This window comes from Motacilla alba, chromosome Z, assembly GCF_015832195.1.
Source record: "Motacilla alba alba isolate MOTALB_02 chromosome Z, Motacilla_alba_V1.0_pri, whole genome shotgun sequence".
Lineage (NCBI taxonomy): Eukaryota > Metazoa > Chordata > Aves > Passeriformes > Motacillidae > Motacilla > Motacilla alba.
This window is the reverse complement of record NC_052046.1, coordinates 63,481,591-63,499,167: the sequence shown is the minus strand read 5'-3', so window position 1 is coordinate 63,499,167 and position 17,577 is coordinate 63,481,591. Positions and strand designations below refer to the sequence as shown.

The 17,577-nt window shown below is 40.2% G+C and overlaps 1 protein-coding gene across 1 annotated transcript; it reads right to left on the bottom strand.

Annotated features, from left to right (window-relative positions):
* Positions 1 to 3: 3 nt before the first annotated feature.
* On the bottom strand, positions 4 to 17,552 carry HEXB (hexosaminidase subunit beta). The gene is made up of 14 exons (XM_038123433.1): positions 17,189 to 17,552; positions 16,938 to 17,095; positions 13,529 to 13,594; positions 12,704 to 12,750; positions 12,401 to 12,511; positions 9,779 to 9,880; positions 8,125 to 8,254; positions 7,265 to 7,445; positions 6,153 to 6,239; positions 5,526 to 5,598; positions 4,678 to 4,852; positions 3,802 to 3,892; positions 3,471 to 3,575; positions 4 to 190 (listed from the first exon to the last, which is right to left on the bottom strand). The coding sequence occupies exons 1-14, from the start codon at positions 17,479 to 17,481 to the stop codon at positions 127 to 129; spliced, it is 1,683 nt and encodes a 560-aa protein (XP_037979361.1). The 5' UTR covers positions 17,482 to 17,552; the 3' UTR covers positions 4 to 126.
* Positions 17,553 to 17,577: the final 25 nt, after the last annotated feature.

Genomic DNA, 17,577 nt, shown 5'->3' with positions numbered 1-17,577 from the left:
CAAGGCTGTCAAATAATTTTATTTTTAAAAGTGAAAATTTTAAGTCTTGATTCAGATACGAAACCACACGTACATATTCATATCCCAGAGGCACTTCAGGCTGTTGACAAGGAGTCTTTGCAGCAGTTATGACCCTCTTGTTTCATGGGCACAGTATCCAACAAACACCGGTTCGGCCGCTATGCCACGGCTGTTAAAATAAAGGGATAGGTTGACTATAATCAAACAACTGGCTGCTTGTGTAGGCAGGAAGAGCGATACTGGCAATCTATTTTAGTAACTATATAAACAAAATACTCCCAAGAAACAACAGATGAACTATTTAGGGAGTGAAAAAGGGCCCTATTCTACTTTTGATTGTACTTTTGATTGAACCTCTGTTTCAATCAGAGGCACCAGGCTATTAGCAGACATGCTGAAAAGCTTAAATTCAGAGGCTAGTTCTTTTGATGTTCCGCAAAATCTATTGCTTTTATTGAAAAGAAGTCCTAAGAAAGGCAAATACAAATCAACTGACATTTACACATTCTTCCCTCTCCCAACCTCAATGTTTCCTTCATATGCAGCTCTAATTCCATAATTTTCATTATTTTGGGGGAGGAGTCAGTTTCTTTCAGTTTACACTATCATAAATTATTCTGTTCTCATGTGGCATTACAGACAACTAACCCCGCTGGCTTATGATGGTGCAGTAAAAAAACAAGTTTCAGAATTAAAGTAGTTGTAAACAATATTATATTTCTCATATGTTTAAGATATAGATGCTACTGCTACTAATGTTTAGTGGTGCAGTGGATGAAACTGAATAACAGCTCAACTTAATGACAGCTGCCCCTAAGCAAGACATACTCTTAGTAAAGACAAGGCTTGGTGTCTAAGTCTCTTCTTGCTTCCTTCCTCCCATCACCTTTTCTCTGCAATCTGGGTTGCTGTATCCTAGAAGAAGCTGAGTTCGGATCTGCATAGTGCCTACTGCATTCATAGTACCTACTGCATTCACACTGCTCTATTTCAAGAGCAGTGGCCTCAATCTTCAATAGGAAGAGTTACTGTTCATCCAGTGACCAGGATCTAGCTGTTACAATGTGCTACCTACCCATTCCCCTCACTCCCTGGTAACCAGCTACAGAGCAAGCAAGAACTCTTTGTTCTCTTGGAAAAGCCCCTTGTCCTCCTAAAACTGCCATATGAAGTCTGTGCATATGCAATGAATAAAAACATTAGAAGGAACATAGTCCTTGTGTACATGCTAAGACTACAACAGCCTGATACTAAGTCAGCTCTTTGAAGAAGCCCCATCTACATGAAACACAACAACTGCAGCCCCATGGAATTTTCATTTAATCAATGGGAAGGGAATAGTTTCTCTAGTGTTTTTCTGGTTCAAAGCCTGTATAAAATAAGTAATTTTCAGGACAACATATCTTTTTATTAAAGTAGTTACTTTCTAACAGGAATTGTTCATCCTAAGTCAGCAAAACAGTTTTTCCTTAGACTACTTCTGTTGCTAAATATGTGCAACAAGTACAGGGAGTCCTGTAGTCCTTAGTCTGTCCCTGCATTCTGCATCCCTCATGCCAGCATTACAAGAGCAGCTGCTGTTATCTGGACCAGCTCCCTTTACAGCAATACAAGTACCAGTGTTAAGGAAGAAGATGCAGATGCAGCAGTGGAGTCAACCAGGTCCAGGAACAGCATAGCTTAGTTCACTATAAAACCCTAATCCTAATGGTACAGCCACTGCTCAGTGTTTTCCTAAGCCCCACCAAGAGATGCACAACCCTGTTAAATAATAGGACATAAGTTTTGAAAACCCTTTAATATTGTTTTTAACATGTATTTGTCAACTCTCTCTTAATATATCTGTTTTTCTCATGACTGAGGGTGATAGTATAACTTACATACAGCTGTTTTCCTCACATGATTAAGCCAGTTTGAAATAACCTAGCCAAGTCAAAACTTTCAAATCCTTCAGTCACTCTTGATTAAAGAGTGACAGCAAGCTAAACATATACTATATACTGTAAACTAAAGTACTGTGTCCAGTTCTGGGCCCCTCAGTGTGGGAAGGACATTGAGACACTTAAGCGTGTCCAGAGGAGGGCAACGAGGCTGGTGAGGGGCTTGGAACACAAGCCCTGTGAGGAATGACTGAGGGAGCTGGGGGTGTTTAGCCTGGAGAAAAGAAGACTCAGGGGTGACCTTATCACTCTCTTCAGCTCTCTGAAAGGTGGTTGTAGCCAGGTGGGGGTTGATCTCTTTCTCCAGGCAGCAACTGACAGAATCAGAGGACACAGTCTCAAGCTGCGTCAAGGGAAATGTAGGTTAGATATTAGGATGAAGTTTTTACAGAAAGAATGATAAAGTACTGGAATGGTCTGCCTGGGGAGGTGGTGGAGTCACCATCCCTGATGTGAACACATCACCGGATGTGTTTAGGAAAAGACTGGATGTGGCACTTGGTGCCATGGTTTAGTTGAAGTGTTAGGGCTGGGTTGGACTCGATGATCTTCAGGGTCTCTTCCAACCTAGTGATGTTGTGATTCTAACAGATAACTATGCTAAGACATCTTCATGAACGTGAGCAGAGAGCCTGAGTTTCAAGTGCTGACTACAACTGCTCTTGTATCCTGTTCTGAACTACTACCACACAGAGTTGAAATTTTCAATGAGTTGTCATAAACTTCTGTAGAGAAATAAAATGCTATGTTTCTTGCTTGCTGCAGTTCAACTATTCAGCTCTCTGACTGTATACTTCAAAAATGGAGTCAAACTTGGACTTAAAATCCAGAAATCACTCATATCTGCAACTGTAAATGTACAAAAACAACATTAGCAATAAATAACCAGTAACTTGTCTAGGTCCTTTTTAGGAAAGAACTGGGAGAAGAATGTGTTATGACTACTGTGAACAAAGTCAGTACATACATGAATTAAAATTTGTCATGGACTGCTTATCCACCCCTTTCAGCCCCTAAAGTAAGGCAATACCTGAAAGAATAGCTTGCCCGAGCGCAACTCTCATGCAAACAGCTCCAACTGACTACCTGCTGCAGGTCTTCAATTATTATTCGTAATAAGTAACACCACCTTTTTTTATTTTTGAAGTCTGCTCTTCCTTCTGTCAGTGTACTCCTCTCGCATACCCTTTAATATAATTTTTGGCTGAAAGAAGTCAATCATGGTGTTCATTTTTCCTTTACAGGAAAGAGAAACACAGAAGAGTCCTGGTATTTCACTGAAAAAAGTGAGTTCTGAAAATTTTAGTTGCAAAACTGTCCAGAGCTCCAGTCTTAATGTATCTGTCTTTCTCTTCTGTGGGTACAAAATCAAATGGGATTGCATTTACAGTCAGGTTAAACTGCTAGCTCTCTTCCCTCCATCTCCAGGCCAGCAGTTTATGCCTACACCTTTATTACACTGGTTATAAAACTTGAGAACCAAGATACACTGTAGCTACTAAATCTTACCGGAGCATGCGGCATCGATGATTAGTTAGCCTTCTGTAGGCGTCCTGCAAGTTGGTCACATTGCTGCTGCTCCAGAGTCTTTCCCCAACAGCACTTGCTCGAGGCCTGTAAAGGTGTACTAAGTTTTAGAGTAGGTATGGTCTATAACCAAGAATAGATTGTTTTTTTTAATACCAGGTCTAATAGAATACTTCAATATCCAGAAGCATTACTTTTCATAGCTGCTTAGGTTCAGCACAAAGCACTGCTAGCAATAGCATACAGTCCTGTGGGATTAATTAATGATTCTTTTAGCTGGCTTTTTAAAATCTAATGATAAAGCAGTCCATACCATAACCTTGGTGTCAAGTTAGTTGCATCCACGAATTCCCCCCACAGGCAAGCTTCTCCACCTATTAAAAGTTGCTTCTGTTCTTCAGACCCTGAATTCAAAACAGAAAGTCAGCATTCTTCTCTGTCTAGATGATGGGCATATATTAAGAATTAGATGGGACTGATGTTCAGTTGTTTTCATATAAAATACCTGAGCTATCCTGAGCATTAACTTACATTTTGGTAGTCTTGTTACTGAATGGGAGAACCACCAAGCCATTTGCCCAGAGAAGCTATTTCTCTGCTCTGTCAGAAAGGATTTTACCTTTTATGCTCTGAAGAGATTCCTCAGCTTTTTGACATTCCTCAGAGATTTAAAACTTGATGGAAACTGTTCATTCTACTACATGCAGAACATTCCTTGAAAAAATAACTTAGTCAAGTATTGTCCTTAATGACCTCTGAGAGTCTGAGAGCTCCCTTGCACAAAATGAAAGCCCCATGGAAAGCATAAGATGTTTGTATCAACTTTAAATACAGGGAAAGAACATGTCTTTTTCTAGACCAGTTTAACAATCAAGTTAATAACAACAATAAATTCAGTGTCTATCTACGAACAGCCATTTTGCACAACTCTGCTCCTAGATCATCTGCCCACCTAGCCCAGCATTCTATCTTACGCAAACACCAGTATCAGATGCTTGAGGAAGTAATACCTTTCCCTGTGAGAAGTGCAAAGTTCCTTTTTTTTTAAAGATTTTTTCAGAGTTCTACCTGACCATAACTCCTTTGATGACACTATAATCACAGTGATGGAATGACCACTCTAAACAGTGCACGGTACTATAAACCAAGGAGTCTCATGCACAGAACACACATATAAAAAGTGACAAACCAGGGAAGTTAAGTGGTTCAACACTGTAGTATTTCTTCCAGTCTTGCCCATAACTAATGTAGTCTAAGTACCACGGTGCTGAGAGGACAGCAGTGAACCCAGCTCCTGTGACCCTGCTCAGTTCACTAGCGTAGTTATTTGCCATCCACACTTGAACTACCGTGTCTGGTTTCAGCTGAAAGAGGAAAAGACAAAATAAACAAACTAACCAACTTAACCCAAAACTACTAATTGCAATCCTAATTGCTGTTATCAAGGAAAAGGATCATGAATTTCAAAACTTTCTATTTTGTTTTGAAGGTAAACATTTTGGAAACTGCCTTTTGTCATCCCTCCCCTCTTCCCCCCTCTCCCCTCCCCCAGTATAAAGCTGATTAGCTTTTTGCTGGTTTTAAACACTCATCTAGAGTGAAACCTAGGTTATGCTATAGACAGTTAATGCTTTAAGAGGATTCCTACATGCAGCATGTATCTTACTTAGCTCTTAAATGCCGAGTATTTGGTGTTACTAGACCAGACACATAGTTACATGAGACAAAAAAAACCTCCAAAAAAACTCATAGAAACTTCTCCACCCTTTACTCTGACGTTTTAAACTTATTTTATTGACCGTGTTCACCTTTAAAGAGCACTTCAGTGCTGGTGTTCCTGTTTCACCTATTACGTATTCAACAAATGATCATTTCAAGGGATTGAAATTACCCACAGCTGGAGAGACTTGCTGATGTCAGCAGACTTTGCTTTAACTCTTAAGAGACAAAGCCAGATCTACTTAACAGTCTGCTCTGGAAGCCTCACACAATAATGTGGTGTTATGCAAGAGTACCTTACTAATTTTCCCATCTTACTTGAGCTTTGTGATCAAACACTTCTTGCCAGACCATTTGTCCTTTGTTGTAGGAGGAAACAATGTCCAAAATGCTAGAATTTAGAAATAAGATCAGGTTTGTGAATTTCAATGAGATAAGTACAAGCACTCTAAGTAGCAACATTTTCTACCCCAAGGCATATCAGACCTTTCCCATCACTGTATAGGGGACCAAGAAAAAGCAGGTTGTTCTGGTTTTGGAACCATGCTTGCAGAGCATGTTCTACCATGCAGAACAATGGGCACATACATTAACACAAACCAGCAACTCATACAGTGACTATGTGATTGGTGAATAAGTCTGTGTTACTTAAAGAGTAAAACTTCCTCCCCACCCTTGTGCTGACACTGCTGCAGATATCTAGTTTAAGATACCCAATACATTCACAGTGTGTGTAAAACTAGCTTACATATCCATGCTGTATCCAACATTTTAAAGCCATCAACTTCAGACCTGGTATTTTAAAATAAAGCGGATAATTCCAAATATGTGGCAATTTTTTAAAATAATATGAGAGATACTAAGTCAGCTTCCATATCTGTACCTCAATACCACCCTCTAATAATGGCTGGGAAAAACTGAGCCAGAATTAAAAAATTAACATACTTCTGAACATAGTAAGATTCCAGTTTAGCATAGTCAATGCCAAAACCTTGCTTCTTCATGAACTCTTTCACCTCAGGGTTAGATTTCCTTAAATAATAACAAGAAAACAAGTTTAAAAAAATATTATTTTTGTTATGTTTTAAACCAGATTTCCCAATCATTTCTACCTATGCAGAGCACACTAACTGATGCTTTAGCATGCCACAGCCTAGAACACATTGCAGAGCAGAAGCAACAAGTTGACATGACAGATATTTTGAAAGAGTTTCATCCAGATTTGAAATAAAGCCAACAGACCTAATCTCTGGTAAATCTGATGGAGTCCCTGTTCTGAAGCAGTCTCTGTCAGGCTGCCTCCTAAGAGCTTTGGGGTTCCTAGCATCTCAGCAACTTTGTGCCAAGATTATCAGCATCCTGAGAACTCAACAATTTTATATTTCTGCCACAAAAAGCAAACCAGCATTTTCTATGCTACAGCATTTGCCAGCAGTTTTCCTTCTCTATAAAAATTAAATCATGCTCTGAGTGTTTGGATTTGATCTTTAAAGAGAATGTAGACATACTAACTAGATCAATTTGAATACTCATCAAAATGCTCCAAATATTTTATTATTAGTTAGTCTCTAGAGAAGAGAGACTCCAAAATATTCAGCATCCACAAATGAATTAAGAACACTATTAATACATGCTGTACTTCTAATACTAACACACATGAATTGGTTTGGTAATTCTTGTGATCAAACACTGTTACCCGATTTTCTTGTGGGCAGAACTCAATGTAAACATCTACATTAACACAAACCATTTAAATGTTAATTTTCTTATCTAACACTTTTCTAACATACTAATCCTCTGGCCTGCCAGGGTAATTTTCATAAAGAAATCCTTTACAATACCTGAATATTTATGAAACTACAAGTCAAAGCAAAATTCTGCACATCAGTTGCTTTTTGAGGGTCACAAATGATCTACCTGTAAATTGTTACAGAGGTAGGAGCGGAGATCTTTTGGTTATGCAGTGAAAACTATCTTATGCAACTGAGTTCCATAATTGATGCAGGTGGACAGGTTTAGGAGGCACTAGGTATTTGTTCCTTGAATTGTAACCATACCAACAACTGAAGTCCACTTCATCTCCTCCCAAATGAATGAATTTATCTGGAAATACACTGCTGATCTCCTTAAAGAACTTAGTCATGAAGTCGTAAGTTGTATTCCAAACAGGATTTACAGGTCCAAAGGACCCAGTTGGCTGTCCTCCATTGTAACAAGGAGTGAGAAGATCTTTCTGACCTAATAAAAACAATTAATAGATGATACTCAGTTTCATGTTGCTATGCTAACTTTGCTAGCAGGAAGAAGCAGTTAGCCACATTAAAAAGGTAAATATTCATTACCTAAGTGCTCACCTATTTTAAGTATAATCAAATAGAGGCAGGATGAAGCAAGACAACTTGTAAAAGGCTGAAGAACCATCTAACTGGCAATCAGGACTCTGACTTTCAGATCTATGATTTAACACAACCTAATATATGGAACATGTCACAATACCTGGAAAACAGCATTTGGATAACTACTTGAACAAAAGAAAAAGCTTTAATGAATATCAGAAGGAAGCTTGTTAGAAGAAAGCCATACATAATGAGTGTGCTTCAGAGGCTTCTTTTCTCTTTTTATTACTCTGGGTTTTTAACACCTAAGTCAGTGTGAGGTACATAGCTCAGGGTAAAATGATGTCTAAAGCAGAATGTATCTGTACCCTTGCACACACATATAGCATAGAACATGTCAACAGAACATGTTTCTTCATTTTATTTCCTGTAACCTGTAAAGGTCATGACATCACTTAATGCCTCTTCCTTATCTCTTATCAAGGGCCTTCCAAAGCACTTTATCAGTTAGTTCTTAAAAAAATAATTTGTTTGCTACTACTTACCACAATTTCTTAACAATAATACTTTATTGGGCATACCTTTTCCCCAAGACTGCGTGTGTCCTGGCGTATCAAACTCTGGGATAACTCTGATGCCTCTTAACCGGGCATACTCAATCACCAGACGGACATCAGTAGGAGTATAGATGAGATTAGAGGAGTATGCCCCCTGTAAAATATTCACATTTAGAGACAACACACTATACCAGCAGATCACAAAATTTGGATGGAAGGATTTTAACTTAGACTGGAGAGCAGTTTTACAAGTTGGCTGTGGTTTATCAACTGCACAGACATAACTTTTCACTTAACTCGTGGAGAGGAAAAAACCCTACCAAAACAACAAACTCACAACACTAAGACAGCTTGCCTTAAGGAGAGCTTCCTTTCCTCCTTAGCTTGCAGTTACTGAAGAACACAGTAAAGCTATTTTCTTTTCCTTCAGAATTTTGAAATATATTCTCAATTATTCTGTACAGAGGCAAGTAATTTTTGCCCATTACCTCTGAAATATAGGGCCCTCCCTACATAACATACGAGACTAATGGAAAAATTCTGCCAAGTCAGAAAGAACTTCCAGCACCACTGCTTCTCAATTTTGTGCGTGACTAATTTAGCATCAGGATGTGTTTCTTTTGTGGCACTAAATTTGAGTGTAATTCCACTCCTACTCACAACAAATGTGACAATGACCCAGATTACAACAGTTTGGTGAAACAGATGCTTGCCAAAGATGCTCTTCATGATAAATAGCATCTTAAGCTTCTGCTTATCTGAAAATGGTTTCCACAGCTGAGTCACTCAAAAAAGGAAACAGTAGACAAGAAGCCTTTCAAAGAGAAGCTTGTTGAGACAAAGACCATCTCCCTATCTCTAGCTGTCAGTGGGATATATGACAGAACTCTACTAGAGTTTGCTTTTACCACAAAAAATAATCTGATTGCACTATGCAACATCTACAATTTTTGAATTATAAAATTCTTCACAGCATCTGCTCTAGCACTGCCAACATAATTTTCATGAGGGTCAGATTCTAGCAAGAATTTTAAAACAAAACCACAAATCTTGTACTTAGGCTTAGTCTACTTAATTATTCTTAACTACATTTGATTTGGCTCCTACTGTACCGTGACTGAGCAAGAATTTCATGGTGGCTCTCACTAATGTAACAAAGCCTACTATGCATCTAGAAATAAAAAGACACATTCCACTGTATTTGCTTCAGGAAACAACCTTGCACTTTTGTATCTCTTACAGACCTGATGTGTTTTGAAAGGATAATATTACTATTGCAGTGGTGCTAAGAGCCGGCAGGAAAATCTCTTACATTTGTTTGAGTGGCATAAGTCAACCAGTTAAAGAAACCCATCAACAGAAATCCAAGCAGTGTTCACTACTTATTTGCATACCATTTGTGTCTGAAGGCCTGCAAACACTGAGGATCATTCAGAAAATTTGCACAGAAGAGTAAAGGTGGTCATTTAACATGTATCCAAAAGAAGACTTAAAAATGATCCACACAGAAACTCTGACAGGATCCTAAATACGGACTTGCTGGTGATTGGTTCCATGATACTGTTTCACAGTCAGCCAAAGCAGATGTACTCAAGCATTGGTTAACTCTGCATGTTATTTTCATTAAATATGTGCCAGATTTCTGCTCTTCTACCCTGCTCCAATGATGTTCACTCACCTTATCACTTAATTCAGGGAAATAAGTGCTCTGGTAAGGGAAGGACTGATCATCTACTATATGCCAGTGGAGAACATTGAACTTATTAAAAGCCATGGCATCCTGTAACAAATAATGCAATAGTCTAGTTAAACACATCATTCTCACAGAAAATCTATGCAAAAAAGTGGTCTTGTCCCAGCATATCCCAGATACCTAGAGGAACAATTAAGAAAGAAAAAAACCTCAACCAAACCAAACCACTTAAAAAAACAACCAAAATGTACCAATCCCCCCACCAACAAATCAAAAAAGCATTCTATGTTTCAGTGAATCCTAGAAGCACATATCTCTACTGCTCCACCCCTCTGCGATCTATTTTCACCACTGCTGTCAACAAATTTCATTTGACCCCCATTCTACCAGCCTGTGTAGTATGAACTGCTGGGAACACTTATGAATTTCCTCCATGTCAGAACACGTACCCTGAGATTAGCTCAGTGCTTACAGCACTGTGCTACCAACGCCAAGGTCGCAGAAATGACCCCCATATGCACCACTCACAAGTTGGACTTGATGATCCTTCTAGGTCCCTTCCAACACAGATGGTTCTGTGGGTAATTTTCTATGCACCATCAACCATTTCAGCTTACAGAAAAGCTTGTATTTTTATAACTAAGTATCTTGGACTTGAAAACAGAACAGCATGAGAGTTTCCTACTACATAGTACATCCCTTCTCACTAGTGACTTCTGCAGAGTCCATTTCAAATGCATGCAAAATAAACTAAGCGCTTTCCCTGCAAAAGACCGTGCTTCTTTTATGTTTTCATTCATAACAGTGTCAGTACTCCCTTTTTTTCATCTTGAAGGTGATCAAGATCAATGTTAACACACTTATTGTTTAGAATTATTACTCCAGTTGGACAGTTACACACATACCTTGACTTATGCTGGCTTGCTAGTCAGTAGAAGGGTGTGCTGTGAGCAGACCAAATAAGTGTTTACATCGTTCCTGATTGGCAGCAACACAGCTGCTGCCAAGCCCTTGCTACAAAACAGTTGTTTTCGCTACCCATTCCTCCCATTATTTTTTCACCTAGGTATATTTAAGGAGGTGATAAAATATCTTCAGGAACTCCCACCAAATACAAAGGAAGATTTATATCTTGTCCATTCCCTAGACTTATTTCATCTGTTTCATTACACTGCAGAAGTTTTAATTGCCATGTCTTCATGCATTTTTAACCAATTTTTAACCATCCTTCAACAGAAAATTACATCTCTGGACCTTCAATTCACCTACTCCTTCCTCAAGAACAATGCTGTTCCTGGAAATAGAGCGCAGTAGTTGAACACAAACAACAAATCTACTTGAACTGCTGCCCTAAGTATCTAATCACCACACGTCAGAGAACAGATTACTGATGCTCTTTGTTAGTTGGGATTCAAGCAAGCACAGAGGTGAGAAGAAAAGCATAGTTCTTCTTAAAGCAGCAAACATCATGAAATGTAGCTCTGATAATGTATTAGAGACGGACATGCAATTTAAGGAAAGAAAGCAGAACAGCAGCAGTTACAGAAACACAAAAATAGTTAGAAATGCAAGTCTCTTTGGACATCTCTTTTAGACAAGACAAAAAATATTGACACAAATATTTGAGGTTTTGAAGCACCCTCTGTCGCAAATGTAACACTACACAGGCATTACTTGCTGAACAGGCATTGACCTTGAATGTGAAAACAAGTGGTAAATACCTAAAGGACAGGTTCTGAGCATAGTTCAAGGATGACCTCAGAAATTAAAGACTGTTGTTATCTGCACTCTTTCTGCCTATCCTATACCTATTTTTCAAAGTTCTGCATCATGGAGGGGACATTTCAAGTACTATTTCATCTTGGAGAAGCAAGACAGAGACAAGACGGGAAACTACCTGTTCCTTCACTTCAACCAACTAAATAATCCCTCCTACAAGGAGCTTCAACAAAAAAAAAACGGGGAGTGCAAAATAGTAAAAACCCCATCTTTGGCTGCTAAGCTTATACAAATACATCAGGGCTGGAGCACATTAATTCTTAATGTGCTTGCTTAGGCTTTTTGGAGGAAGTTTTGTTTGGTGTTTTATGGGTTAGTCTGGGCTTATTATTCAGTAGCTTTCGAATTTCCTCCCTTGCTCTGTAATACTTAATTACTGACTTGCACTTAGCAGCCTAAGGAAGAATTACCTAAGCCTGCTGCTGGACTACCAAAGTCTGCTCCAAAAGACTGGAGTTCTCCTGAAAGCACTGGCACTGAAGGCAGAATTTGCAAGGTATCCCTTGTATTGCTTGATGACAGTCAGACGTCTCAAAACACGCTTCCAAGAAATAATGCATAAGCTGGTTTAGGCATCAGAAAATGCAGAGAATCCGAGGTACCACAAACACCAGTCCCCTTCAGAGAGTCAGTAATCACTGTGTCTGCCCACTTGATTCCTCTCCAGTCCATGTTCAAACCTTTGCATAGCAAAGTTCACTCTGTCTTTTTAAAGTCAGACAGAGGAGATGGGCTCTTCTTTCATACCATCTCCAGTTGCTACCTGCTTTAGGAGCCAAAACACAACAAAAAGCCTTCATTACTAATGATATAAAACTGCCTACTTACCAGGTTTGTAAGAATAGATTTCAATGGTAAATAATGCCTTGAAGTATCTAATAAGACTCCTCTATGAGCAAATCTTGGGAAGTCATTGATTTCAGATTCATTGACAAGAAACTATGAGAAAAAAATTTAAAAATTAGAAATATTAATTTCATGTACACTTCAAACAGGAAGTACTTTTTCAGAAAATGATTCTTGGAAATATGTAGTAAACTGAAATGTTGCTGAATGAAACTGGTAGATCTGCTCTGTCTAGCGAAGCACCCAGTTACCACGACAGTCGATTTATTTAATAGCCATACTTACGCTTCCATAGTCATCTTCATGAACCAACTGGCTGAAGGTTTCCAAACCTGGAAAAATAATCAAGAAAGGGATCTCAATTACAGCTCAGTACTTGCCCTTAAAATTTTAGTTACGAACAGCACCACAACTATTTACAGGAATTAGCTAGAAAGAAACTCAGCTACAAAGCATTCTTTCTCTTCAGCACAGTTCCCTTAATTGGTCAAGCAACATCATTAAAAAAATTCTGGAGAGAACCATTCAAATTCTCTATTAGGCACAGATACTGAATATCTGTGCTACCGCTCAGCTGTAGCAGATTAATCCCCAAATAGTAAGAAAGGTACTGAGAATAAGGTGGGAATCTCTGGTCTTGTTGTACATCTATTCCTGTAATTTTTGGAACTGGTGAAGTTTCTAACTCAGCACGAAAAAGCTGTTGATTTATAGGTAATCAACATATAGACTTAACATTCCAGTAAGCACAGCAGACTGAAATGTCAGGATTATTATTCTTTGTGATGTGTTCAGCATGTGTTCATGCACTTTATATGTGCAGTCAGAAAATAATCTGTTCACACAGTAGTTTAGAAAGCTTGTTGCTTGGCCTGGCTTATTTCAGGCACAGCAAGCATGTACTTACAGGGCACCACTGGATCTGAGATGCTGAGCATCTGGACCAAGGGTCTAACTGATCAGCATCTGAGTATCCTTCTGGCCTGATAAAGCTTACTTTCCATGAAGTACTGAATGAGGGCAAGGCTCAGTGGTCGGCTGGTTCTTAGTCTGCCATGAAGTTTGTATAAGCTCTAAACAAATAGCTCAATGTGAAAAGCATCAGCTTACCTCTTAAAGCACCCCATACCTCAGAAGCTTTCAGTATAGCCACAGGTTCAGTTACCGTTAAATGGTCTAAACAAAAGAAAAAAAAAAGCTTACTCTTTAAAAAAGAATGAATTGCAAGGACAATACTAAAAGGCAGTATAAAGATTCTTCAAGTGCCACATCTCCCTTTGTGTATTAAATTCCAAACAATCCTGCTTTTAATGGTGATAGCATGCAATTATTTTTCATCTGTATTTTCCTATATAAAGCCAACTACTGTTCAGGGAGTCAACAGCTCATCAGAAAGAAGATAAAAGAAGTAAGGTGCTTATCAAGGGCAATGCTAAAATATTGTACATGAGCCAAAATTCCAGCAAAGTTTAAGCCAACTGACTTAAAACATAACACACTATATTTGTGCATTTAAGACATATGTGATAAAGGCTGGGTGGCTGAGCCAAACTTTTCAAGATTTTGAAAAGTTTACTTCTCCTTGTACCTTCCTTTTGTATTGTTTATGGTTAGATATTTTTTAAAGATATAAGTTGTCATATAATATTGTCAGGCGATTACTACTAAGGTCTTTATTATAAAAAAAAATACTAATCAAAATACAGAATCACAGAATATGCTGAGTTGGAAGGGATGCATCAGGATCATCAAGTCTAACTTCTGGCCATGCACAGGATACCCCCAAGAATCACACCATGTGCCTAAAAGCATTGTTCAAATGCCTCTTGAAATCTGTCAGGCTTCGTGCTGTCATCACTTCCCTAGGGAGCCTGTTCCAGTGTCCAGCCACAGCCTAGGTAAAGAACCTTTTTCCTGCTATCCAGCCTAAACCTCCCCCACTCAGCTTTGTCCTGTTACCTCAAGTCCTGTCACTGGTATTGAGAGTGAAGAGATTAGGACCTGCCCCTCAACTTCCCCTTGTGAAGACCACAGAGGGCTGCCCTCAGTCTCCTCCAGGCTGAACAGAACAAGTGACCTCAGCTGCTCCTCATACAGATTCCTCTCAAGGCCCCTCACCATGTTTGAGGTCCTCCTTTGGACACTCTCCAATAGTTTTGTATCTCTCTTACACTGTGGCATCCAGAACTGCCCCAGCACTCGAGGTGAGGCCACCCCAGTGCAGAGCAGAGCGGGACAATCCCCTCCCTTGCCCAGCTGGCCATGCTGGGCCTGATGCACCTACAGGATGCCAGGTCACCCTCTGGACCTGAGCACCACATGGGGGCAGTAAGATGAAGTATGGTAAGTAAAATGAAGAATGGTACCTGAAGGAATCCATAACAATCCTCCCTGAAGTTGAGTACTGGAGTACAGTACAAAGTACTAGTGAAAAAAAAGCTAAAATAATTTTGGTTTCGAATTTAAGGCGATTTAGTAATTGTTAGAGAAGAAACAAATATATTTTAAGTATTTTTTAAAAATCACATACATTTTTATGCATAAAAATACATATCTCTAGATATAATACTACATCTATACATCTATAGATTTATACTATTATTCAGACATCAAAGCAATAATTGCACATCTGAAAGAGCAGAGAAAAAAATCAAGAGATTGAATTACTGTAAAATGACTTATGTGATCTGTGTCAAAATGAAAAAATGGTTGGCTACAATTTACACAGTTTCAAACATTTATCTAAACTACCAGAGAAAAGCCATTTAGTGACATGAAGTAAGTACCTCAAGTGTCCACGTTAACCTAAGAACTGATTACACATACTGGATGTTTGGGGTAAGAAAGAAAATTTAGAGGACAACTGCAACCTCCACAGGTAAACTGTAGGGGAAATGTGATAAATTGTCAAGGATTTTTTCCCAACACGGCAGGTTTGTTTGGGATTTTTTTTTCCTGAACAGGTATCATACCTTAAATGAACTTGGAAAGTTTATAATAAGCTACTTGAAACATTTTACACAAACAGGTAAGAACTCAGCAGGCAGGAGGGCAGATAACCTGTACTTTGATTACATATCCAATACTCTTGCCACAGTACTCTTGGACGGACACTGACTGGTCCATACTATCTTTATTAATGAGCCAGACCACCCAAACCAGCAAGTCACCAATAACAGCATTTGTCAGAATCTGTACCCTTAAAAACACAGCCAATTAAAAAGCAGAAAATTAAAACTTGCTGGAGCCTGGAATGCTCAGCTTATTACATGAAGAAAACATGTTATTTGTAACAGTAAACTTAATTCTTAAAGCAGAAGGAACAAACTGCCTGATGATTGCAACCTGAAAATCACATGGTCTGATAGATTCCATGACATAAGAACAAGCTGTGATTAAAATCTTAAATTCACAAACAAGCTCATAGCTCAAATAATAATAAAGTGGCAAAATAACCTGACTGGCAGAACAATGTCAAGAGTATTTGCATTGTTGCTGCTATATTTCATTTGCATTGAAATGTATTATAAGCCTGCACATAAAAACCTAACTCTTTGGCTATATGTCCCCAAAGGATTGAATAAATTTAATATCAGTACATTCTTTCACAAGTCAGGTGGAATTAATCCTGCTGCAGATGTATGCCTTGAGATTAAAAGGATCTTTTTTCTAAGGATCTGTATCCTGGATACTGAAAAACAAGATTATCTCAAAACAGGTCTAGATTAACTGAACATGTTGATTTTTGTGTTAGCCTGCCCAGACAAAAAGCAATATTATTGCTCAGTCTTATTTCTGTTAAGGAATTTCTCTGGCGGTTAGTATTTTAATAGTCAGAGTACTTCTCCACTCTGGACTTCAGTCACAGAAGTAAAGAAGCATAGATAAAGAAGTCCAATATAAACACCATGTTTTTAAATCCTTTCTTGTATCTACAGATAGAAAGGAAGTAGATTTGTAGGACTGCAAGATGAATAACAAGTTCAACGAACACTTTCTGGTTTTCCTGGAAAAACGGGAAATAACATGTACATAGCTCAGTGTAAGTAGTTTCAATTTAAATGCAGTCACTTCTTAGGAGATGGTAAGCAGCGACAGTCTTCATTCAATAAATAACCTGTACTAAAAGGGATCATCTCCTGACTATGCACAGATCTCACCAAAGATAACTGGCTACTGCACACTATGGTATCTCTGATTCCTAATGCTAGCTGCTAGAAAAGAGAGTAGCAGATAAGTGAGCTGTATGAGAGCTGAACAGCAAAAATCACAGGTGAGCTTCATGATTCACTGTGAGCTGAGATTTCCCACAGTATCAAGAGCAAGAATTATCTTCGTGTCGCCACTGTTGTGAAATGTATCTGTGGGCTTCCGAGAGCCCTTGCTTTCCAGTTCCTTAAAAAAACCACCCTAACACTTGCTGACTTCTACACCGGACACGTGATAGGAAAACGAGCGCGTAACGCTGCAGCCCAAGCCGGGGAAGGAGGAGCGCGGCGAGCGGCCGAGCGGTACTCACAGGCCTCGCTGGATGTGAGGTGCGGGTGCCTGTCACAGCCAGGGTCCCCCGCCTCGATCACCACCTGCAGCTGGAACAGCTCGGGCTCCGCTCGGGCAGCTAGCGGCCCGCGGCCCCACGTCCGCCGCCGGGAATGCCCGAACATGTACTCATAGTACCTGCCAGGGAAGCAGAGGCGCCGGCGGGGCGCTGAGGCGGCTGCTCCCGTCCCCGGGCCGCCGCTGCAGCACCCCGGCCCCGCCGCCGCTCACCTGCGGAAGGCGTCCTGCAGCAGCCCGCAGCCCGGCCCCGCCGAGGAGCCGGCGCCATGTACGAGCTGGAAGCGGCTGGGCGCTAGCTGCAGCTGGCGAGGGTACGTGCGGACCCGCTGCGGCAGCGGCCACAGCGAGTCCTCGGGGGCGGCGTCTGCCGCCAGCTCCCAGCCGTTCGGCTGCGGCTCGGCCTCGGCCCGCGGGGCGCCGTGGCGGAGGCTGGTGCTCACCAGCACGGCGGGGACCACGACGAGCCCCAGCAGCAGCCCAGCCAGCCCCATAGCTCTGCCCATAGTGGGGCAGCTGCCTCAACCCGCCCGTTCCACTGACAGGGCAGCCCGGCTCCGCCTCCGGCGCCACGGGGTCGGTCGGGGCGGGCTCGGGAGCCT